Source organism: Belonocnema kinseyi, chromosome 2, assembly GCF_010883055.1.
Source record: "Belonocnema kinseyi isolate 2016_QV_RU_SX_M_011 chromosome 2, B_treatae_v1, whole genome shotgun sequence".
NCBI lineage: Eukaryota > Metazoa > Arthropoda > Insecta > Hymenoptera > Cynipidae > Belonocnema > Belonocnema kinseyi.
In genome coordinates, this window is record NC_046658.1 from 92,957,350 (window position 1) to 92,983,169 (window position 25,820).

General features: G+C 32.1%; 1 protein-coding gene and 1 pseudogene across 1 annotated transcript; both read right to left on the reverse strand.

Moving 5' to 3' along the window:
• The window catches only part of LOC117182896, an 18,683-nt pseudogene extending 1,159 nt beyond the window's left edge, over nt 1-17,524 (reverse strand).
• Nucleotides 8,899-9,421, reverse strand: LOC117168233 (4-coumarate--CoA ligase 4-like). The gene is made up of 2 exons (XM_033353718.1): nt 9,235-9,421; nt 8,899-8,953 (listed from the first exon to the last, which is right to left on the reverse strand). The coding sequence occupies exons 1-2, from the start codon at nt 9,406-9,408 to the stop codon at nt 8,948-8,950; spliced, it is 180 nt and encodes a 59-aa protein (XP_033209609.1). The 5' UTR covers nt 9,409-9,421; the 3' UTR covers nt 8,899-8,947.
• Nucleotides 17,525-25,820: the final 8,296 nt, after the last annotated feature.

Consider the following 25,820-nt stretch of genomic DNA (forward strand, 5'->3'; position numbering starts at 1 on the left):
TGAGTCCAATTCATTTTTTATCTCATATGGAGTTAAACCCTTTAAATGAAAATGTTTGATTACCGCTCTGAACTCGATTTTTTCCATTTTTCTTAACGAACATTTTTTTTTCAATTGTTTATAAAAACACGTAAACTCAGAAGATGTGGACTATGACTGCACCATATATCTAGTCGGGAGTGGTGCTGACTGAAAACAGATGATTTGGAGCGATTCGCGCGCCATCTGTTGGTCATTCTAAGGACTTATTGAACTACCCTCGTATGTTTATCTAGCATCTGGTATCTAGAAAGATTGTACATGTCTCCTGTCTCCAGTAATAACCAGCTCATCTTCAGAGAAAAAGAAATTCAACTCTTACTTGTGAGAGCTTTGAAGTGTTTTAAAGTTATTTAATATTTTTAAATTAATTTTCGATAATTGAAAGAGATTGCAAGTGACTGAAGTAAGTTACTTGGACTTGGAATTATTATTTTTTAACATACTTTATATTTTTCGATGGCTCTGCAGAGTTTTTCAGGTGTCGGGTCACATATGTATACTTACCATACAAAATTTTTTTTTCATGTCCTCACAAAATCAAGATTTCAACTAATTTAAATAATACAATTTTAATCATTTATAATTTGGAATGTAACTGAGAATAGAACTTTAGTTCCCTGACTGAATTAAAATAATAAAATTGTATTATATAAACAAAAGTAGAACTAGAAGCCAGACCAACGTGCTCTTATATATTTGGAACCATCCCCTAAATTTTTAGCATAATATTTACTTTTTTCAAATTGTAAACTCGTCGAATATAATACCATGTAAGTGGGTCAAGCGAAATTCGGATATGTTACCTTAAAACATATAAACACATATTTTTGAATGCGAGTAAATTGAAAATTTGGTTCTCATCGTAAAGTTATTAATCTATTATTCAAAGCTTGTACAAAATGATCCAATAAGTTAATCTCCCTTCATTACCGCAAAATCGTTACCCCATATATGAATAATGTCCATATTATTTATATTATTAAATATGGAGAAACGTAGCATCTGACGTGAAGCACATTGTCCAAAGTTAAATCGAGTAATGATAAATACATTTTTCTTAATTGCATTCAGAAAAATATTTGGTTGAATTAACAAAATATTGGTTGGTTCAACTATAGAATATGGTTATTATATGATTTTACCATATCTTTTGGTTGATACTAAGCAGATACTTGGGTTGGTCAAAGTAAAAATTTACTATCACTTTTCTTGAATGTGAAAGAAGGAAAATTATTGCATGATTTATTATTGGACAAATTTAAACGCAGATGATGAAAAAGTTTTATACCATCAGACTTTAATTGCATCGGATGAGAATTTTAAAATTGATTGATTGGATTTAAACAATAAATTTCAAATATATCCAGAAAGCTGTGCTATCAGTCACGACTTTTTTCAAAACATCAGAGGACAGTTATTTTTTCAGAAACACATGTTTATTTCAGGAATCGACTTAATAAATTCGATTTATTACAAAAAATACGTGATCTTTGATTCTCGAAATCTTCAACTTTATTCTGCAAACTTAATTCTCGTATTTTTAGAATTCAAATTGTCTTAAGCCAAATATAACTGACAAATGATAATGTAATATAAATTATTAGGTTTAACATCTGATTTCTGAAATTTGCAATGTATGTGATATAATTAATGTTAATATCTAGAAATTAAACATAACGTCGTAAATCTTGTTGTGTTTCAGCCGATTCATTTCAGTCCACCTCACACGAATATTTGTAATAATTTTGAAGGGCAAAAGAGATAGCGAATAGTATATATGTCGAAACATATCATATACAAAATATTCTTTTAGTTGCACTGTTGGTAAATTTTTTATAAATCGACTTTCCCTGTATAGAGAAAATGAAGACTCTTATCAGTACTCTTTTCCTTGTTTTGGCTATCTTCTTTAATTCGGCCGGTAAGTATATGTATAACAATATTTATTAAAATAATTGGATATATTATTTATAACTTCCGCTCTGCACTTATATTCATATTTTTAATTTTTGAGCTAGAACACTTTTTTATTCTATAGAATGTCACGTCTCTTGTGAAAGCAAACTTTTCAAAGATTTGTCTTATCTTTTTGAATTATTTTTGTCCAAAAAAAAAGCAATGTTGATTTAGGAACTTTGAATAATCTAAGGGGATTTAGTCTGTTTGATATACAGTTAGAATTTTTTTATTTCGAAAAATCTAATGTTGCTAGCGTGTACAAATTTTCATCGAAAATTTAAAAAAACCACTGTGAACTAGGATGGTTAAAAAAATTGGCAATGCTCAAATTTTTTTGGACGAACATTTCATTCTGACAGGTTCCCAAAAAAAATGAATAATTATTTTTTCTGGTCGGACAATATAGTATATGGTGATGCCAGGCCCCTTTATTTTTCGTAAATATTACTTTTGTGTCGTTTTTTAACTAATCATTTTTAGTGATCAAATTCAAAAGTTTTGTATTTGTACTTTAATTATATATTGTTTAAACACTTTTGGATTTTATTAAGCAATACTTTTTTACATTTTGTCGCAAATTATCGATAGCCTCACAATGAGATCTATTAACTAGACAATATAAAAATAAGAAAGATCGATTAATTTGTCGTTAATTGTTTAAACAACCTTTGATTGTTAAATTGTAACTTTTGACTGCAATATGATATAAAATAATATTTATGATCAATATACCTCAAAATACTTGATCCTCGTTTATAGGGTGGTTTTTCGGGCATGGTAGAACAGGATGGAGGAGAGATAAATAAAAATTCAATGCAGATTTCGTACTGTGGGAAGTTATTTTAGGAGGTCTCTGTAATTCATACTTGTTTTATTAAAAATTGCGCGCTCCTGTCTCATATTTGTAAGCATGGGAATTTTTCCTTATGTCATTCTAATGAAGAAATTCGACAAAATTCGAACATTCCCGTTTTTGAACCACTTTAGTGCATTTCTATACATGTCGATTGTTGGAATCTCATTTGTCATAGTTTTGGTATCTTTACATATGTCAATATTATTCTATGGGTTTGAAAGATGATTATACAGCTAATGCACATCCGGTATCTGAGTAAAAAAATGTGTAACTCATAAATAATTAGGTCACATTTGATATATGTATCGTAAATCCATAGAGTTTAACATTCTCCTCCCCAACCCATTTTACAAACATATACGATAATTTTAACAAATGCAATTAGTATATTGAAAGAAATTGTAAAATATTCATCTATGTAAATTCTAAAGTTACACAGTTCAAAAACTGTTAAGAAGTACATTAGGAATGAATCACTGGTTCCATTTATTTAATTCTAGGTGGCCATTCGCGGAAACTTTCCGCTATTAGAACATTTCAATACAGACCTGGAATTCATACATACATGGCTCATTTAATGAGAAAAGTTAATGGAGAGACCACTGTGTTCAATGCATTTACAACTTTGGTAGCAAGGGGTGCTACTCTTTTTGGATGGCTCAACCACAGAAATGTTATTGAACCGATATTTATTCGCGCTGTTCTGGTTACGTATAATCTTGATGAACAGGTGCCATCAGTGACCACTATGGCACAACTTGCAGAATATGGAGTATACGAGGCATTGCCAGTTGGTCCGTGGCCTTTGGATACGATCAGGACATTTCTGTATATGCCTGAAATACACACGTATTTAGCTCCTTTAAGGAAAAAAATTAATGTCCAAGAAGTTCAATTTGATGCACATACAATTTTGGTAGCAAGGGGTGCTAGCCTCCTTGGATGGCTCAATACTGAAAATATTATTGAACCAATATTTTTGTGTGGACACCTGGCTATTTATAACCTTGACGAGCATATGCCATCATGGTCAAATATAGGACAACTTATGTCATATGGTTTATTCGATAAATTGCCAGTTGGTCCTTCTACTGTTGTGCAGCCTGCACAATCTCGCCATGATACTCAGTCATCTTCTTCGCGATCTAGAAGTCGCAGCCCCCCAAGTTGGGAGAGACACGATGCTGAATCTTCTACTCGATCTACAAGGCCCTGAGTTCGAAACAGGGGCAACTATTTTAAATAAAACAAAATTTACTTGAAGGTAAATATTGTTTGAGATCAGATGTCGAATCAAAAGATTACAATATGATTGACATTACATTAACCCTAGGTCTTCAGACTAGGTCACCATGAATGTATGTTTTGAAATTTTCGGGTTTTAAATGATGTTGCGCTATCCTAATAATTGCTAATTACCCACTTTTAACATTATAGTTGAACTTTAGATGAAATTTGTTGGAATTACTGAAAATGAAAAATTTTATTAAATAAATATATAGGGTTGATCAATTAAATAGCATATGTTTTCACTATCTTTTGAAGACTTCAGGATTTAGAGTTAGGATAATGAATCAATTTGTTTATGAAAAATTCGTATTTTTTGAACAAATTCAGTGTTTTTATATTTGGAACAAAGATTTCTGCAGTTTACATTTTTAAACAAAAATTTCAACGTAAAAATCATCAAAATCCGTTTAGGCCGTTCACGAGAAAACGGTTGATCATGATGTACATTAAACTTTGTTTGCGACCAAAAGCTGGAGAAATTTTTTTCAACATACGGGCTATCTAAAAAATCATTTTACAAAAAACGACTTCTCAGTTATAGTAGTTTACTTGGGATAATTTGACCTATACTAGAAATTGAAAATAAAATTTTAAAAAAACTGTACCATTTAACAGTATTTGACTACACAATATTTGAATAACAAGGATCCATTAGGCATGATTTATTATCTTTTACGGATCAGTAAATAAGAAGCTGATAAAATGTATGGAGACATTTCAAATCTGATGACCTGATGCAAGAAAATAGAATTACTTAAATTTAATAATGGATGAATATTAAATGCAATCAAATTGAAGCCTCGGCATAGATAACATTTGATCCACAAATAAACTTTGATTTAAAATTCGATTTAAAGCTAAGTTCATATTATGACAAAAGATTTCTGACAAAGCATTTTATGTTTTATGTTGCGGTATATACGCACTTATGTCATTGAATATAAGATGTCATATAACAAAGTGAATCAACACATGATCACAGTTTGAACGACGATTGGAAGGGTTAACTATAGTTATGGTGCTTTTAAAACAGGGAATTAATTCCATTTTATAATTATTTTATTTGCAAATAATTACCATCGTGAAAAATTAGGACCCTTAAATTAGTGAAAATTTAGTGCATTTAAAATTTAATTGGACATGCAGATCTTTTAAATCGAGATGTGAAATTCGCATGTTGTTTAATTGGAGGCCATAATATTGAAAAAATTCCATATATTCACTCATACTATACATTATTTTTTATATAAGTAATAATTTCTCAGTTAGTAGATCTTAGAGATTGTTAGCTCTTTAAACTAACAAGGTCGAAATTGCGTAGATTCTTTAGCATGATTATTGGATCATGAGCACGATTATCGTGCATTTTTGCATTTGCATTTTTGTATCCGGCGCTCGAGGCACAGGGTGCAGCAAAAAGGAGATGTTTAGAATTAGTTTAGAATTGTAATGTTTGAAGTAAAATTTATAAGAAGTGTGCATTGCCATATTTTGCGACCTATGACATTAGCTAAGTTCGAAACGTTTGTTAGTATAAAAATAGTTTTTTACGCCGAAAAAAAGAAAAAATTAAAAGGTTGAAGTGAAAAAAATGTTAAAGGAGAAAAAGCACAGTTTTTTCTGACTAATACAAAAACTAAAAAATCAAGCTTTTCAAAGAAAAAGGTGCAGAATTTATTTTACAATGTAAATTTTGTCATTTTTTTTTTAATGTCAATTTTGTAACGCATTTTAAAAATTTTAGTTCGACACTTTATTCTAAAGTGCTCGGAGGCTTTCCCACACAAAAGATCAATTTTTAATTAAGAATGAAATAGTTAAGTTTTCGGTTAAAAATTTTATTTTGAAGCAAATAGTTCAGTTATCCTTTAAAAATATGAACCTTCAATGAAAGAGATTAAATTTCTACAAAAAAAGACGAGTTTTCAATAAAACCCATGAATTCTGAAGTAAATATATTCAATTTCCAAACAAAAATGGAATAGTAACATTTTTATATTAGAAAATTGCTTTCAACCAAAATTTAAATCAGATTAAAATCCAATTTCAAATTTTATTTAATGTCCAATAACTAAGTCAATGTTTATAATTCCTAAAAATAAATTTGGAAAACCACCATAAAGTTTTCCTATTGCAATTTAAAAAAAGATACAAATTTTCCTAAAAACGTACAGAAAAACATTCTTTTTTCTGACATAAATAAAAAAGAGGAAAGAAAAATGAGATTAATTCTTGATTCTCAGATATCAGGGAGAGGGCATCGTGGTGTTTTTACTGTTCCTACCTGCTCAAATTTCTCTTGCCTTGATAAGAGTGCTGTATGAGTGCTGTATGAGTGCCGAAACGTTGGTGATTATTTTTGTAAAATATTTTTTATTGTTTAAATTGCTCCAAATTATTTGGACTACTCTGGATCATAAGTTAGATACTGGCTAGATGCGTCAAAGAAGTGAAAAATGCGTATCTCATGTGCTAACTGTTTAACCTTTAAATCTAAAGAAAATTCTTGTTTCCACAAAAACATAGGAAGTCTACACAAGAGGATTTAAAAGAAATCCTCTACAGCCCCTCCTAATATCTATTTCGACCTATACATCAGAGGTCTAAAATAGTCACACAGACTTTCAGTTTGAAGTTTTTTTTTTTTTTTTTAAGTTTTTTTAAGTTTTTTTTATCGATTTTACCGTTTGGTATTTTTGGCAATTTTTCAAGAAATATTATTCCACCTCGAAGTTTTTTAGGATCACCAAGAAGTCAGTTCTAAAAGTTCCTCTTTTGATACCTGCAAATCAATTGTTAAAATAAGTAACTTCTTTGTTATTATTGGGAGCGTGCCTTAATTTTTTGTTAAGATTCTGGTTTATTTAAAAAAAAGTAGTTACCAGTTGATCATTTAAAATATTGCCCATCGCTAGCCACTAATTTCTCCCACGAATCCACCTCCATAAGAAGTTAATCGTTTATCAGAGAGACCATTAGCCACGGATCGGAAGAGTTGGTAATCAGACGGCGTCATGTTTTGAGAATTCGGCGCGTGCAGTAGGACTTGACATTTTAGTGTTTCCAAGTATATTTTGACAGGCTTTGCAATGTGGGGCCGAGCGTTGTCATGTAGAAAAATAACATTATCGTGTCTCTGTACGTACTGAGGCCGTTTTTCCTTTACTGCTCGGCTCAATCACATTAGCGGGTTTCGATAAAGGTGGTCCGTGATAGTTTCGTTAGCTTGGAGCAGCTAATAGTACACTGCACCCTGCTGATCCCACCAAATATCGAGCATGAGCTACGTTCCATGGATATTCGGTTTTGGTGTTGATGTTGATGGTTGGCCGGTCTCAACCGACAATTTCCTACGCTTAGGGTTATCATAGCGAATCCAGTTATAATCGCCTGTGACAAGATGATGTAGAAACCCTTTCCGATTTTGCCGTATTTTGCCGTATTATTTTTTCACGGGTGAAAAATCTGCTTTCATTGTCTCTTAGCTTCAGTTCGTACAGCACCTAATTTCCTTGCTTTTGGACCATTACAAGTGCATTCAAGCGTCTGGAAATGGTTGAACGATCAACTTTCAATGATTCTACATGCTAATCCTGCGTTGGAAACAGGTATTCACCGAGTAACGCCTCCGTTTCCTCATCCTCAATCTTTTTCGGATAGCCAGGAGTTCTTTGTTCTCTGTGGCGAAATCGCCACTTTTAAATTTTCAAAACCAGTACTCACACGTTTTAATCAATGGAGTATAATCCTCGTCAATTTCCAAAAGCAATCGATAACTTTCAGTAGAACTTTTCTTTGAATTGAAAAAGAAAATTAAAACTTTCGGCAAATGCTGCTTTATTAGTAGAGGAGAATCCCGCAAGGTGGACACTAATCTTTTAAACAATCGTAGAATCCAAACAACCTTACATATCTTGTACAATTGTACATTTCCTGAAACCTTAACGCATGAGCTAATTGTTCATGAAACACAATTTTGATATCATCAATATAACCAAAATTTTAATTGATTTTAAAAATAGTACAAAATTTTGACTTTAAAAAAGGTCTACCAAGGTGGACACTTTTGAGAAATACATTCCAAAAGTTGGAAAAATACTAGAAAATTCATGTTTCGATCATTTTATTCAATCTTTGATGTTTTTATTTGAATTTTCCATTGCCTTTTTCATAGTTTTTCTAGCTGGCAATTTCGGATCATGTTCTTTGCGCTTGCGTTTTTTATCTTTCAAAGCTGCAATATTTTCTGGTGACGTAAGGATGCAACTTTTCATTGACGATTTTTGTAGTACCTATTACTACCTGTGTCTGTATTTCTTTTACGACATTGATAAATATAAATTGATACCGTTTGTGCACAAATTTTAATAAAAAAAGCAAGTGTCCACTTTACGGTAAAAAAAGTGTCCACCTTAGGGTCAGAACGCAGTTTCCTTGGCAAAAACGAAAAAAATTATCTACTCGCAATATAATGCAAATCTGTTTAGAATATGTTTGTTTGGTACTTAAGCAGAGTCAAAAGGATATTTATCTTTTCGGAAACACTGTTTTCGATAATTTAATCCCAATTATTCGAAGCATCTTCAAAACTTTCAGAGTGACTTTCTCGTACTGTGAAGTGTAGTGGACAAACAGCCACGACTTGCCTCTTCATGACATAATGAAAAACTGCGTCTTCCCAAACTGTAATACCGACATGAAGCGCACAGTGCTACCACCTGATACAAAAAAAATTCCCAGGGTGTCCACCTTGGGGGGATGTCCACTTTGGGGGACTCTCCTCTACGTAAGCCGACATCTTTAAAGCTACAAAAAACAATATGTTTTGGTAAAATGACTTGTAATGAAAACTAAGGCCAAGTTATAAAGCTTCGACATGCATATAGTAACGATAAGCTTTAATGCGATACAGTACAAGTAACACTATCTCTTAGAAGTCGCTAAAAATTAAGGCACGCTCGCAATTTAAATTTAGAAAACAAAACTATACCTAATATATTATTACTATATTTTTTCTTCTCGTATTAGGGAATTAACACTTTTATTATTTAAAATAAATAAAAATGATTACTATTCATTAGTAATACCTTTGATTTTTTGGCTTTAGTGACAAAAGCAATCAGATGTTCATCATCCAAACGATGTGGTACTGCTACTACAGCCGCTTCTAGTATGTCAGGATGTTTCAAAAGAATATTTTCAATTTCTAAAGGAGAAATTTGGTGAACTCTGAATTTGATTAATTCCTTGATTCTTTTCATGTAATAAACATAGCCCTTTTCATCACAATATCCTAAATCTCCCTGTGAAACCACCCTGAAATCAAACAAGTGTATTTTACGATTTATATTCTAAATTGTGACCAGCATTCAATAAATATATATTTTTAAAATCTCTTAAATCGTACCATCAGAATCTATATCCTCTTCAGTTGTTTTTGGATTGTTGAAGTAACATTTCATCATTCCTTTGGATTTGAAGTGCAGCTCGCCTTTTTAATTTGGGCCTAATATTTCTCCAGTGTTCACATCTACAACCTTCATTTCCACATCAAATAAGAACAACACCACATGAATCGTAATTATCCTTTTCTTTTTCATCATCCAATTGCATTTTGGTGAGTCCTAATTCTGAAAATCCCAATAGAGACAAAAGAATAAGAAATGTATTACCTCACTAGCCGCTTCAGATATTGTAATTATACTAACCATACGCTTCACGCTTTGCAGCATTATTCAGAACACGATTAATTTTTTTCATAACTTCCAGCCTTGGTTTTGCGCCTCCAAACAGGAGGATTTTTATAGAAGATAAATCATATTGTACTAGAATCTGGGATTGGGAAAGATCGTTCACAATCCCTGTACCCAAGCACATCCAGGTGATCTTCAGTGACAAAAAATGAACTCTTATTTACTAGAACTTCACATTTTTGTGATTACAAGTGCTTTGATGTTTTTAAATAAAATTTTAATTAATTTCCAATAATTGAAAGTGATAGCAAGTGGTTTAAGTGGTAGAGGTGAGTAGTCTATAGTGAGAGTTACAACTTTATAACATACTTTATATTTTCCAATGGTTCTACAGAGTTCTTCGGGTGTCGGGTCGCTTATAATAATTGCAGGAGAAACGGTTAATAAGCATCGCATCATACGAGGTGTGTTCAAAAAGTAAGGTGACTTTTCAATTTTCGCGGGCTACGTACATTCAAGTTTTAAATTTTTTGTTTTGTTGTATTGGTACACTCGTCACGATCATATGTTCACAGTTTTGACTATATAGCTTGTGTTGTTTTTCTGGCAGAGGCGTAAAAGGTTAGAAGGATTTGGTGTGCTTGGCTATTTTCTTCTTTCGAAAAAAAATGAAGCAAAGAGTTTGCATTAAATTTTGTGTAAAAAATGGAATCCAGTGTTCTAAAACTCTTGAAATGTTGACAGTTGCATACGGTGAGTCTACTTTGAGTAAGAAAAATATGTATAAGTGGTACAAGCTGTTCCAAGAAGGCCGAGAGGATGTCGAAGACGAACCTCGCCCTGGACGTCCCAGAACGTCAACAACAGATGAAAACGTTCAAGCAGTGGAAGAAATGGTGTTGAAAAATCGCCGAATTACCATCAGAGAATTTGCTCAAAATGTTGGTATATCGGTTGGCTCATGCCATGCTATCTTTTCGGACTTTTTGAGCATGAGACGTGTGTCAGCGAAATTTGTTCCAAAACTGCTTAATTTTGATCAAAAGATCCATCGCATGACCATCGCTCAGGAGATGTTGAATGAAGTCAATAATGATGCTGATTTTCTCAAAAGGCTTATAACTGGGGATGAATCGTGGGTATATGGTTATGACGTCGAAACTAAAGCCCAATCGTCTCAGTGGAAGCATCCTGAGTTTCCAAGACCGAAAAAAGCACGTCAAGTTCGGTCAAATGTGAAGGTTTTGCTCACTGTCTTCTTTTATTACCGTGGCGTAGTGCATCAAAAATTCTTACCACAAGGTCGTACGGTCAATAAGGAGTATTACCTTCGAGTTATGCGCCGTTTGCGAGAGGCGATACGCACAAAACGTCCGAAACTTTGGAAAAACAATTCTTGGCTTTTGCATCACGATAATGCACCTGCTCATTCATCGTTGCTTGTGAAAGATTTTCTGACCAAAAACAGCACCACAGTCATGCCTCAGCCTCCATATTCACCGGATTTGGCTCCCAGTGACTTTTTTCTTTTCCCAAAACTGAAGAGACCCATGAAAGGACATCGATTTTCAACGATTGAGGAGATAAAAACTGCATCGCTGAAAGAACTCAAGGCACAAAATGATTATCAGAAGTGCTTCGATGAATGGAAAAAGCATTGGCACAAGTATATTATATCTGTGGGGGATTACTTTGAAGGCGACAACATAAATATTGAGGAATAAATGAATATTTTTTGAGAAAACCATAAAGTCACCTTATTTTTTGAACACACCTCGTATGTAATATTGCACTTATCCAATACATGGGCGAAGGATTCATTGAAGCCATTCCTTCTGTTTTTATAAACTGAGCATTTAATCTATAGAACATACAAATTTTTCAACTTCGTCTTGACTCTGCTCCTTTATGATATCGTCGAAAGACTCGAGTCCATCTACTTTGCCAAGAATGACAATCTTTTTATCAATCTTCTCTTCTTCAAATATTTCATTCAGCATCCTACCTGCTTTTTCATTCGCAAACAGCATTTCAGGTTTGTTAAGATTGATGAAATACCTTCATGTGTCTGATAAATAGAAGTTTTTATACATTGATCACAACTCAAGGACTGACCATCAACTACGCTACAAATTTTGGACTACTCATTGACGGTCGTAGCATTATAATTTTCTCCACCCCCCACATTCAAACTTGAAAAAAACTAAAATAAATTTTCAACCAAAAATACAATACAGTGAAACTCTTTCATATCGCCGATTTTGGGGCTGACCTTGAGTGTGAATTAACTCATTGTAGCCCGCTCCGCTTTTGTTTTTTCACGCTTGACTGCTCGCCTGAGTGACAATCGCAGACCCCGCGGCCCCCGCGCAGTTCCTGTTATACCTACCTACAGCGCGGCTTAAATTCTCGGAATGGCAATAGAAGGGAGGGCTATTGAAGTGTTTCACTGTAGTTATTTTCGGTTTAAGAAATGAATTTTCGAAAAAAATTCTGCCACTTGAATTTAAACACAAAAATATTAGTTTTCAATAAAATAGCTGAATCCTTAAAGTAAAAAGATAAAATTACAATCAAGAAAGATATGGTTTAAATAACAAACTGTTACATTCAATAAAAAAGGTAAAAGGGGGGAAAATCGGATATAATGTGAATGGTGAGCGTGTACAGGAGCATCTATTACAAAAGGTGAAAATTTTATTAAAATTTATCAACCAGAAACGTACTAATCGTTATAGAAGTTCATCACGTAAAGGCCCCCATCCTTTTATGCAAATGGGTAATGTAGTTTATGAAAGACATGGCTAATTTTTATATAAATAAAAAAATACTTACCACCTAGCCCGTCACAGTACCAAGGATTTAAATTCGCACCAGTGTAAAAAGCTGCGCAAACGGGGGTCCATGATGCAATATTATTATCCGTGCAAATTGCAACAACGTCGCCAAATTTAATACCTTGATTCTTTAACCAAATTGCACAAAGAATGCTTTTCTCAGATAATATTTTATACGTTGATGTTTCTCCAGTTATAGAGTCAATCTATCGGCAGATTAGAAATAAATTATTTACAAAATATACTCGAATATTATAGTACTATAGCAATTATCACAGCCATACAAAATTGTGCAATTTTCTGCTTACCAGGTTTTTTTATTTGACCTTGAATTTTTAGCTTTTCATAACTTTCACGTTAAAAGATATTTTCTGAAGCTTACGTGGGGAAAAACAATTTTGTTTTAAGTTTATAAACAATTTGAGACCACGTGGAATGAAAAAAAATGTATAAGTAGAAAAAATCTCTAATCGTTTATAAACAAATAAGATTTTCATTGGAAAATTCATTTTTGTAAATTTGAAAGTATATTTCTATAATAGACACTCACAAATAACAATTTTGAGGGCACAGTTGTTAATAGCCATTAAGCCCTTTACGAGAAAAATGTAAGTCATGTTGAAACATTATTATTTTCTTGTTATTTACTTAAACAAAAAATGTCGCTACCTAAGCTTTAGAAAATATTTTTCAACATAAAATATATGAAAAGATCAACTCAACATCTTGAAAAAAACAATTCTAAATGCAAAGTGGCTAGCTTAGAAAAATTTAACATCTACTAAAAATCCAAGGTCAATTAAAAAAAACCGACAAGCAGAAAATTTCAAAATTTTGGATTTCGACCAATCGCGACCAATACTACAACACAATGTAGGTCACTTTTTTGGCTCCGCAAACTTTTTTTATGTGGCTATTTTATGATTCACGTACCACGCGCGCAAGAAGTTTCTTATTAGAATTCCAATTCTCAATATAAATATTTTATGGTATCATCTAAAAACAAAAACGAATTAGTGTTCTTTTCCCGGTTAACAAATATTTATCTAGATCGCAAAATTATCATTAAATTCAGGTTTGACTGTAGTCTTATAATACCAGTTTGAAAAATATCCTTTTCAAAACAAAGTAAATAATTTTGTTAAGAAATTTAAAAACGATGTATTTGTAGGTAATGGTAGGTCATGAAAGGTTTTTCAACATTTCCAACAGGTCATTCCACGTACCTCCGCCGAGAAATTAAAAAATATAACTCTTTCTTATAAGAATTTAATAAAGATATAAAACGCTTTATTATATTTTGAAAGATCTCATTTTAAATTAATTGTATTATTTCCCTCTCTTTTTATATGCGACATACAATTACTGCAAAATCATTAGTTAAATAAACTAAAGCAAATTTAGATTTCAGTTTCTAAAAAAGAAAAATTATCTTTTTGTTTTGTTGTCCTTGACTCAAGTGGAACAGCTCATAGTACACTGCACCCATCTGATCCCACCAAATATCGAGCATGAGCTACGTTCCATGGATATTCGGTTTTGGTGTTGATGTTGATGGTTGGCCGGGCTCAACCGACGATTTCCTACGCTTAGGGTTATCATAGCAAATCCAGTTATAATCGCCTGTGACAAGATTGTTTGTTTTTTACTTTTCAATTCGTCTCGTTAACGGAATTTAAAAGCGACGTTTCTTGATTAGTTCATAATAAATGGCAGTTCACATAGACTCGAAGCGGTACAGCTGCATTTTGTGGTAAAGTTAATTTACGTCGGAATATTGAATTTTTACTTTTGGCCAGTGCCAGCTTTACAGACGTCGTTAACGAGACGAATTAAAAAATTAACATCTGCCCGCTCAGCAGGCACATTCTCATCGCGAAGGCACGCGCGGCTCACAACTTTGAGCGCGCCTTGAGCGTGCGACTATTGAATTTCGCGCTGGGCGCTCGATAATATAGTTGTCTCGCGCTTCATGCCCGATAATGTATTCACCTCGCGCTACGCGCTCGGTCTTTGTATATTCCCCACACTTGTGCACAGACTTTTTAAAACCAAAAGTCATAGTATCGACAACAGTAATTTGGTTGTTGTGAATTCTCTTTTGTTAAAGCTCATTCGGCTTTAACGAACACATTCTCATCAGGTATCTGTGCTTCACACTCAAGTTTTTCCCTGAAATTGTATCATTTCCATAAATTTACACTGCCGTGCAAAAATTTTAGGCCACCTCTTTTTTTATGACTCAAGAAATTCTCTTAATTTTAATTATACCAGAGCTTAAAAACTTTATATTTAAAAGGTTGATTGTTTTCGAAATTCTGTATAAAGTAAGCCCTGGGTGAGGCCAATTTATCTAGTTGTAAAGTAGATATTGCAAAAATAGTGTAAATTTCAAGTTTTTCTTAAATTTTCAATAACTTCCGAAATAATCAACATTTTTCAATGTTCTTGGGCTCATTTTAAAGCTATTTTTCACCGTATCACAAAAGCTTATGAGTATAGATTGTAAAAATTGTCTTTTTGAATTGCAAGAACTTGAAGTTGTAACAAAAAAGTTGGAAAAATTGCAATATTATTTTTGGTAACAAAAATATTTTTGTAAATTATAGGTAACATATAATCATGAAGTTTCTATTTAATTTCCTTAAAATATATATTTATTTAACTTTTATTCTGATTTGCCTACAGATAAGATGTTTTCAAATTTTTCAAACTTTTTTATAACAACTTCAAGTTCTTGCAATTCGAATTTTTTTTATAATTGATACTCGTAAGCAAATTGGCTTCAAACTGGGCTTATTTTATACAGAATTTTAAAAACAATAAATCTTGCAAAGATAAATATTTTAGCTCTGGTATAATTAAAATTAAGAGAATTTATTCAGCCATAAAAAAAGAGGTGGCCTGAAACTTTTGCACGGCAGTGTATATTATGATAATTACTTATAATTCATTAAATTCATTATATGCATTTGTATTAAAATAGACGTAGTTTCATTGTATCGTTTAAACAAATTTGCATTCTTTAAAAAACTGTTTGTTATTAAACATGCTCTTGCAACTTTCATCGTTTTTTCATAAACTGAATTTGCTTATTTCCAATGTTATTTTCACAGTTTGAACGTTACACATACGGTCTACACAGCAGTCTTACCGTTTTTTTAAATTTCTTAATTATATCGTTAACCTCAGTGACACATACTTTCTCAAGTTCGTTTTCTGTGGCATCGTGTTCTACATAGCAGTTGTGGTGCCCTATTGCGTTATCTCCTAATAATTTACTAAAAGAGTCTCTCAAAGCTGATTAATGTTTAATGCTGAGTAGGTTGACAACCTTCAGCAGCGTTGTGTTGTTCTATTATTTTGTATGCTGCCAAAATGTAAATTTTCGATTTTTCAAGAAAATTAAAAAAGTTGTTATGACAATCATGCAGGGTTTGCAAAAATCAACATTTTTCTTTTCTTGATTTTTTTTTCATATCGTGCGTTATTTTGCTTAAAATGTTAATTTTATATTTTTTAAATTTTGTAAATGCTATACAGTATCAGAAATATGAAGAAAAAGAGAGCAAGGTGGTTTTTCTCTTTCTTTTTTTCGCTATTTTTGATGACGTCTTTAATGAGCCGATTTCACTGTTGGTTAGAAACATAGTTCACTAATTTTATTTTTTTTTGTGCAATTTCGTTACGCAATTTAACATGTGTAAGTGTTTTTTTTTATTTCCTTTCAAGAGTCGATTTACACTGATAAAATTTTACATTGATATTATAGAAAAAGTGTCGAGACAAAAAAGAAAAAACATGCAAAATGCCAGCGTAAACATACGAATGTAAAGGTGGACAAAGTAAATCAATTTAGAAAATTGTTTAGTACTTCGAGTTAGCCGGTATTCGATTAGGTCCTCAGAAGACTGACTAGCCACCATATGATAGAAAAAAATCATTTCTTTAGGAGTTAGTATTTCATTTTCGATATTTTTAAAAACCCTGGCTTTTTTCGAAATTTACAGAAAAATATTTGAATACATATTTATATGTAAAACTTGGACCTGCTTTGTGAATAAAAAGATACATTTATCGTTTACTAAATTTTAATTTATTTGATTGTAGATTTTAAATTACCTTTCTTTATGCATTTAAAGTTAACAAATTTATTATTAATTTAAAAAAATTAATCTTGCCTGTCATATAAAATCAGGATTTTTACTTTACCGCACCTCCAGCATGCCCTTGTCCGATTGCATACGATCGGGACCGTCATAGCTCGCTGTGATATGACCGAAGCTTTGACAGCGGTAACATCTTTAGACCTCCATTGTCTTTCGCACACTGGAGGACACCCATCCCACCTTCAGGTGTTTTGTCACGAATTCTTCCTTCATTTCGGCATTACCTCTGAGGACCTTCTTCGTGATACTTATGGCTAACTTTACTTTCTCCGCGTCCGTGGTTGCGTCTAAGTCTAAGGCCAGGACCTTAGTGTGGGGGACAAGTTCGCGCGCGCTGACACTCTTGCCGACAGCTTCACTGATGAAAGCAGACAGCTATGATTCACCATCCGCAGCTGGTCCTACTTAAACGAGGACCTGTCCATTTCTGGTTTGCCTGACACTGCTGATTTTTACACCAAGGATGTCCGGCTACATTTTTCTCATGAGGACCTTTAGGACTTCAGCGCAACTCTTATCCTCAGCTGGTTTGATTAAAACTGTTTCGAACCAAGCTTGTTCATATCGCTGCTTCTTCTGCTTCCCGATATTGTTGGTTGCAGACTTCACTCCTCCGTCTTCCTTCTTCGGTATCGAAGGCTTCGCCACTGCAGTAATGCGGATACTCGGCTTCTTCATTGGCTAAAAAGAGTGTTTCTAAACGGGGTTCAGAGTGAGCATTCTTTCTCGCTTCACACGATGGAAAGTGGTTGTTTCTACGGCATCTTCCGCCTGGGTCCCCGTTTTCCTCATCTTTTTCTTCTTCCGTTCCTTCTACTTGAATTCCTTCAGCTTTTTGCCAACGGCCCAGCCGACACCCTATGGACCCTTCTCCATGCACCCTTTCATTTTACTCAGAACCTCACGCGCTTCCTTCAATTCTTCCCTGATTGTCATAAACGTGTTTTTTCTTAGTGTGTAGAATATCTCCAACTTTTTCAGGTCAATAGAGATGGTAGAAAAATAACTGAAAACTTTTTTATCAAGAAAGTACCAAATACTGCTAATCTGCGATATGAAAATAATGTATTACCTGACGTTTACAAACCCCTTACAAGATTTTAATTTTTATGATGTTGAAGTTCCTTTCTAATTTATCAAATTTTAATAACATTCTGTTTTTTCTTTAAATTCTCGTAACTCGCTTTCAATTGTTCAGTGAGTCATCTTCACGTCCAAACGGGATGTCGAGCTTTCGCCCTTATTTATATTCTTATTTATATGTTCTACAACATGTTTTTTGTATTTCTGTTGAATTTTTACTCTGACTTAAACTTCGATCTTTAACTTATGCCAGGTATGTTTGTTTGTCTTTCACACTGACCTTCCGTCTTTTCACTGGAATCATATTTATCGCTTTCAATTTTGATTTGAAATTGAGGGCCTCCTTTTATGAGACAATCTTTCTTTCATAAAAAAAAAAAAATTATTTTGATCTAGTCATTATTTTCTTTATATATAATATATTCTAGATTATTTGTATGTTTTTACAGACTTAATAAACGTTTTCTTTAACTAATGAGGGTTGAAACAGTGACCGAAACGTTTCAAAAGAATTATCGTACCTTGTCTTCTTTTTTGACCATCATTTCCATGACTTGCTTTGCTACTTAATACAAAAAAAAGCTGAGATTAAACATACAACATTATACTAATGTATTTTGATACGGGCTGATCACGAATATGATATTCAAAAATTTCCGCTTATTCCATTTTCATGGTGAAAACCACAAAATATTTTATACAAAAGTTGTAGATCTTATCAAGAAATATATTTGTTGTTCCAGGAATTTTTTCCCACGAGTAATATTTTTCAATAAATTTAGTGATAAATTTAATGAAGTATAACGCATTTCAGTGGAGTATCAAGTATCTGAATAGTTGATGTTACAGATTAAATCACATTGAAAAAGGTTAGAGGTATGACCTTGATTTTTTTGTAACTAGTCACAGGCCTGTAATTTGTATGCAATTTTTTGAAAATTCGCTGCTGTTTGTTTTGTAATTTTTTTATCAAGGTGTTGTCTTTTTTGTAGGATTTTATTTTAAATTTAACTATTTGGTTAAAAATTCATCTTTTTTAGTAAAAAATGAATCTTTTTGCTCAGAAATTCAACTTTTCGTTTAAAAATTGATGTTTTTTATGTTGAAATTGTGTCGTTTTGGTACAAAACTTTTTTTGTGAAGATTCAACTGTTTGGTTAAAGTGTTTTGTTTTCTGTCGAAATTTACTCTGTCTTGTAGAAATTTTTTTTAATCAAATATTTGGTTAAAAGTGTAAGTATTTTGTTGAACGTTCCTCTTTTTTAGTAAACAATTAATCTAATTAGTTGAAAATTTTACAAATTGTTAAAAAATGTATGTTTTTGGTCAAAATGTTGTCCTTTCTTGCAGAAAATTATAATCAGTGAAAAGAAAATATTTTATATTTAAAAAATATATCCATCAGGGGTCAGTCGATATGGAATTTCACAAGCTTTCAAACGCGGTTTTTTTTAAGTTTCTCGCTCGATAGTGTAAACAAAATGAAAACCTTATAAAAAAATACAGAAAGAGCTAAAGTTAGAGAAAATAAATGTTCATTGCCTCCACACTCATGTCGCACATTAGTCTTTTTACAAATAATAGTTTTTCTGATGTTGGATCTTAGAACTTGTTCAGCTCTTCAAACTATGGCAAGGTTGATAGTCCGCGGATTTATCAGCACTGTTCTTACACGGAACCTCAGGATGAGATAAACGTATATCTTTCGCTGTAAGAAATTAAAATGATTTAAACTCTATTTGTGCAATCAAAAAATGCATAATAGTAGGTCGAAAGTCCGCAGATTCATTGAGCACGATTCGCATCTATTCATGCATCATAGAAGTAAGGCCCCCACTATGCTCAGGCACCCCTTTCACTTTTTTTCAGTCTCCTCGCTCCCATATGACGTTCGCCCCCCACCCCCCTACCATAACCCGTTTGTTTTATGACTATAAACAGTTAACACCCTTCACTCCACATGGTTGGTCTTTCCGTAAGAGAAGTGCAAAAATTATTTCAAAATACTCATTTATAAAGGAAGAATGATTTGAAAATGATTTTTTTTGAAGTTGCTTCCATTGCATGGATGCATGGAAACGCTTTCTCACTGATTTGCAAGTTATTTTTTAATTAATCAATTAAAATGATTGAATTTCTAAAATCGTGATGCCAAAATTTATTATTTTTAATGTTTAGTGGCTAAATTTCAAGGTCATAATTTAAGAATGTTTGAATTTTTAAACAAAGTTTGGAATTGAAGGGCCACACTGTATATGGGCGTAAGTGCCAAATTTTTGAAAATCGGTTTATTGCCTTAAAATACTTGTTTCCCCCTAACTCGTGTCCCTGTAGAAGATATTGGTCCAGTTCGACCCAAAAGTGGGTCTCGGAAAGAATGCAGTGCATACGGGCGTAACTGCCACGATGCTTGCTGGCGTAAGTACCATGCTTCATAGTGTGGTGTCACCGCGACGTCAATGATTTTCAGAACACGTGTCGATTCTGGTTTTTGAAGTTTGTGCGTCCAAAATTATGAATTCTCAAAAAGAAATAGTTGCTGTAAGATTTACTTTTTATGTGTTAAAATTGAAGCTTTTTAGTGCAAGCCGATCTTTGACCAGGGCTTTATCGCACATGATTATCATTTTCGAAGCGCTCCTTTTGCTATTTAATGGAGCTCACCAATATCTCAAAAACACTTACTTGTTTTTCTCTTCAATTAAACAATTAAACAGTTACGAAACTTTTGATGTGTCAAAATTGAAGCTTTAGTGCGCGTCGATCTTCGACCAGGGCTTTCTCGCATATGGTTACCTTTTGCAAAGCACCCTTTTTATTACTCAATAGCGCTGACCAATAGCTCAAAAGTACTTTCTTTTTTTCTTTCTTAAATTAAAAAATAAAACAGATAAGTAACTTTTCATGTATAAAAATCACAGTTTATGGGGACATGCTGTTCCTCTGACAAAGGGTTTCTCAGAGAAGAATGCTTCTTTCAGGACATGTTCGTTTTATGGTTCGATGAAGCCTAACAGTACCTCGAAAAGTTTTGACATTTTTTGGCTTATAATTATTTGCGTGAAATTTAGACAGTCCTTTATATTTAATTTAATTTGTTCAGTTATCGAATGAAACTGCTTGAGCAAATAAAAATTGTTTAAACAAATAGAAAATTTGTTGAAAATTAGAATTAATGAATAAAAATTATATATTTCTGGTTTAAGTTTTAGAAATTCTGAAAATAAATAATAATTAATTGTTTAAATAATTACATTATGTTTTTAGAAAAACTTAAAACTCCAAACAATGACATTCTATTGCATTTCAAACCGAAAGTACGATTATTTTTTACATTTTTGGGCAATGAATAGGTGTTTAAATAATTTACATTTGTTGAAGCAGTTGAAAATTGTTTAAAAAGTCATGTTTAATATTTAAATTGTCCATTAATAATTATTTGTATAAAAAAGATGACAGAAATTGATAAAAAGTAACAATAATATGTAAAAATGTAGTTTTTTTTTTAATTTTTGGGTCGTACTTGGGGCGCTGCGGGGAGGTTTGGGGTGGGCTGGAAATAAAATTTAATTAGTATGGTTTTATTTCGTTGAAACTCTTCTTAAATCCCTAAAAAAACTTAGCACGTCTCGATGAAACCCTGGAACATGAGTTTAATTTTTTGAAAATTTCCCTATGTTAATTAAATGGGATTTTAAAGTGCTGAGTGGTACGTATTAATATTCGAATTCCGAAAAAAAAGTAATAAGGAATTTTCTTTCTCCGAAAATGGAAACTTGGGGGCGGAGGTGTCTTGGCCTCTAGAGTGAAAATAAATTTTGCAATGCATTTTTAGAACACCCTAGTGTACACAAGGGTTAAAGAATTTGTAATTAAATTCCTCTAGAATTAATTTTAAAACAATGAAAAATTAATAGGAAAATTTCTCACATTTAAGGGTTTAAAATGAGAATATTTTAAAACTAGGAATTCAAAATTGAATTATTTTTACTTGATAAAGTTCCAAATATTGCAAATTTTAAACTCAACTTGAAAAAAAATTAGATGAGAAAGGGTTAAAATAGCTTAAAATTGTGCAATCTCAAACATTGGAATCATATATAATGGCAATCTTACTTTGCATTCTTTTTTTTTAATTTTTATTTTTAATACTATGTCTTCAAATTTTCTTATTACATATCTCGTGCTTTGCACTTAATTGTGTTCAAAATGTTAACTTTTTATGTTACATGAAGCACTTGTATATGAAATGTAAATTACATTAATTTAGGTACCTGGGCTTGGGGTTGCTTATTCAGATATTGCAAAATAAAGTACAAATTGTATTTATCATGATTACTTTAATATTTTTTCCCTATTTTACATTGCATTTTATTCTTAACTACGCTGAAACATGTATCATATCAATAAATGTATGCAATTGAAATTCGTAATATGCATCGATATAAAAAATACGCTATTTTTGCAAATTTTTTGTGAGCATGCTATGGAAGATATAAATATAAAAATTAATAGGTATGATAAGTAACATCTTCAAATATAAACAACAATTTTTTTAATACATTTTTTTCAAGTTTTCTGTACAAAATCCGTATTTGAACGGAACACCATAATTTGGAGGCAGGTCGGTGGCCACATAATATCTCAGCAACGGCTGATTAAAAACAAAAAAGGTAAAGTGCTTTGGATTTGATATGAAAGTGGCTACAAAATGACCTATGGATATTAATTTTCAACAAATGTTGTTAATTTTATTCAATAAAAACCAAAATAATCGAATGTGTGGTCAAAGTTTCAGAAGGATCGGCCCACTGGTTACGTAGAAATCGTGTGGCCAGTTTCTCAACACATTGTTATGAGAAAAACGCGTTTGAAGTGTGCGAGTGCGTTGGGCGCTCAGATAAGTACGGTCAGCCACTTATGCTGCTCAGATCTTCATAAAAATTCAATACGATATTCTTAGGTACATATACATTCGAAAAATGTAAAAAAAAATTTTATTCGATAGTGTTCTACTGGACTACACCCTTGTTTTTACATTCTCATTTCTGGGAATGTAATGTAATCGTCCAAATTTTCGATCTCTGGTTTTTAACGGATCTTTATGTTTTGGCATTCCCAGAATCTGAAAATCATAAAAATTCATCGGCGTCTGTCTGTCTGTATGTCTGTATGTCTGTGTGTATGGTTACCTGAATTTTGTAGCCACGCTAACTTTTGAAGGATTTGTCCAATCGAGTCCGCATTTGATACACTTCTGAAGTTACCCAAAATGAAGGCTAAGTTCCTTAATCAGATGTTTCGAACCAAAATTAAAAAACTGGGCGCATTTTCAAAATTTTGAAATATTTTTTTGAAATTTTAAAAAAATTTGTGGGCGTTTCTTATATATGGGTGAAAGACTTGCAAATTATCAAAAAAAAATTTATAATTTTGATAAAAATTATAAAAGTTATATACTTTTCAAAAATTTGAAAATTTTCAAAAAAGATAAAAAATTATTTTTTCGTGAATCCAACAATCTCATTAAAATTTTCACTAGATACCAAATATATTTCAAAACTTTTCCAGCCGATTTTTTCGATTAGCCCAAAATTAAAAAAATTATAGCATTTTCAAAATTTACTTTCTTAATATTATAAAATTTTTTGTCAAAGTTTCTTATAGATATGTAAAAGATTTGAAAATTATTCAAATAAAATTTTTTATTTTGATGAAAATTATAAAAGTTATATACTTTTGAACATTTTTAGAATTTTCAAAAAATAGAAAAATTTAATTTTTTTTAGATCCAAAAATTTCATTCAAAATTTTCACTAGATACCAAATATATTTCAAAACTATTCTAGCCGAATTTTTTGATTAGCCCAAATTTAAAAAAAATTAGAGCCTGTATAACCTGTCTGTTAAGCGCGATTATCGCAATGAGAATGTAATCGTCAAGGCCTTAGGTACTTTGAGAACCTTCTTTAATGACAAATTAAAAAAGAAAGTATTCAGCTTCACTTAAGAAAAGGGAAAATGATTAAACAACCACAGCAGGTCCCTATTAGGATCAGAAAAAATCAAATGTGATCATTATTTTGCAATATCAGAATAAGCAGTACCAGACCAAGGTACACAAAAAAATGGTAATAGACATTTGATATAATAGTTTTTAGCATAGAATGTAGAAAATTGCGCATTGTGGTCTGTGCACAAAGGTGGAGGGAAATGCAAAGACCGAGCGCGAGATAAATATATTATCGAGCGCGAAGCACGAGAATCAACAGTTGCGCGCCCTAGGCGCGTTCAAATAAGGGAGCGAAGCGAGCCGCGCGCGAGGTGCGCTGCGAGAATGTGCCCGCGAAGCGGGCGGATTTTTTCTTTTTACGATCAAAAGAAAATCTACTCGCTCGGTTTCGAAATTATTCACAAGAAAGTTATAGATTCTTCTTGGGTGAAAAATGTTGTCTTTTTATTTTTTTCATAGCGTGTCTCGTTTGTCAAACAATATAATTGTTTTCCTTGTAATGCTGTTTTAAACAAATAAAACAAGAACAATTTTTTTTATTTATCTTTTTCCGTATCTTACATAATTTGACCGCAAAATTGAGTTACTTTTCTTGTAATATGTTCTGTGTGATCAAAATTCGAATTTTCAATTTTTTAAGAAAATTCAATAAGATGTTATGATAATCTTGTAGAATTTTTAAAAAGCAACATGTTTTCTTCTCACTTCTTCAAATCGTGCGTTGTTTGACTTAAAATGTTCATTTTTATTTGTTTTTTTTTCGATTTTCAAAATGCTATAACTTTTGTCATTTTTATTTTATTAAAAAAAGTCATGAGGCTAAATTGTTAATATTTTCACGTGCTATACACACGAAATTCTTTTTTGTGATTCAAACTGGGTGACAAAGCACAATGTATCCGATTGCTCTTTCGAAAGTTATCAGTTATACAGACGACAACAACGGCGACGACGGTCATCACACAGAATTTTTTTATCTTTTTAACGAAATTCAAAAAGTTGTTTAGACAATCTTGTAGGGTCTCGAAAAAGTAACGTTTTTCTTCTCTGGGCTTTTTCTCATATATCGCTTTGTTTGGCTTCAAATGTCTAATTTTCGTTTGGTTTTTTGTATTTTAAGAATTCTATAACTTTGGTAGTTTTTATTTTATCCAAAAAAGTCATGGAGATACATTTTTCATATTTTCATGTACAGTAAATAGCTGTCAATAGAATTTTCAAATCTTGAAAAAAGTGGTCTCAAAAATTTTTTAAAAACTAACTTTTTGAATTTTAATCAAAAATAGCTGTTTAACGAACTCTATCTTTATTTTTAGTGTCTAAATGGGTGTGCCAAATCACAATCCAATCCGACTAGACTTTTGAAATTTATCCAGTATATAGACAACAACAACAACAGCGTCGACGGCGATGCCGGACAGGCAGACAGCCACCGACGTAAAAACTTGTTTTTCTGACTCAGCGGACTTCAAAACGTTGACATTTGATGAAATACGCGAACGTAATTTTTCGCATAAACTCATACCATCTCATTATGAATGAAAATAAAAAAATTAAAAATTGTGTTAGTTAAAATAAAAAAAGATTAACAAAATATATAATTTGCAATTGACAGACTCGATTTATACTTCATTAATTGAATAATTTCTTCAATTTTCGATGGATACAATTTTAGAGTTATGAATTTTCATGTACAAAGCTAAATTTTTCATTTCATCCTTACATAAGCCTTTATTTTACAATTAAAATTAAAACAGTTGCATTTAGAGAAATTAAATCAAGGTAAAGTAAATGGCAACGTGCCCAGAGGTAGACCGCGGAAAGAATGGTTAGAATGTGTGAATGAGACCCTACTTAGAAGAGACATAAGAAGTCACA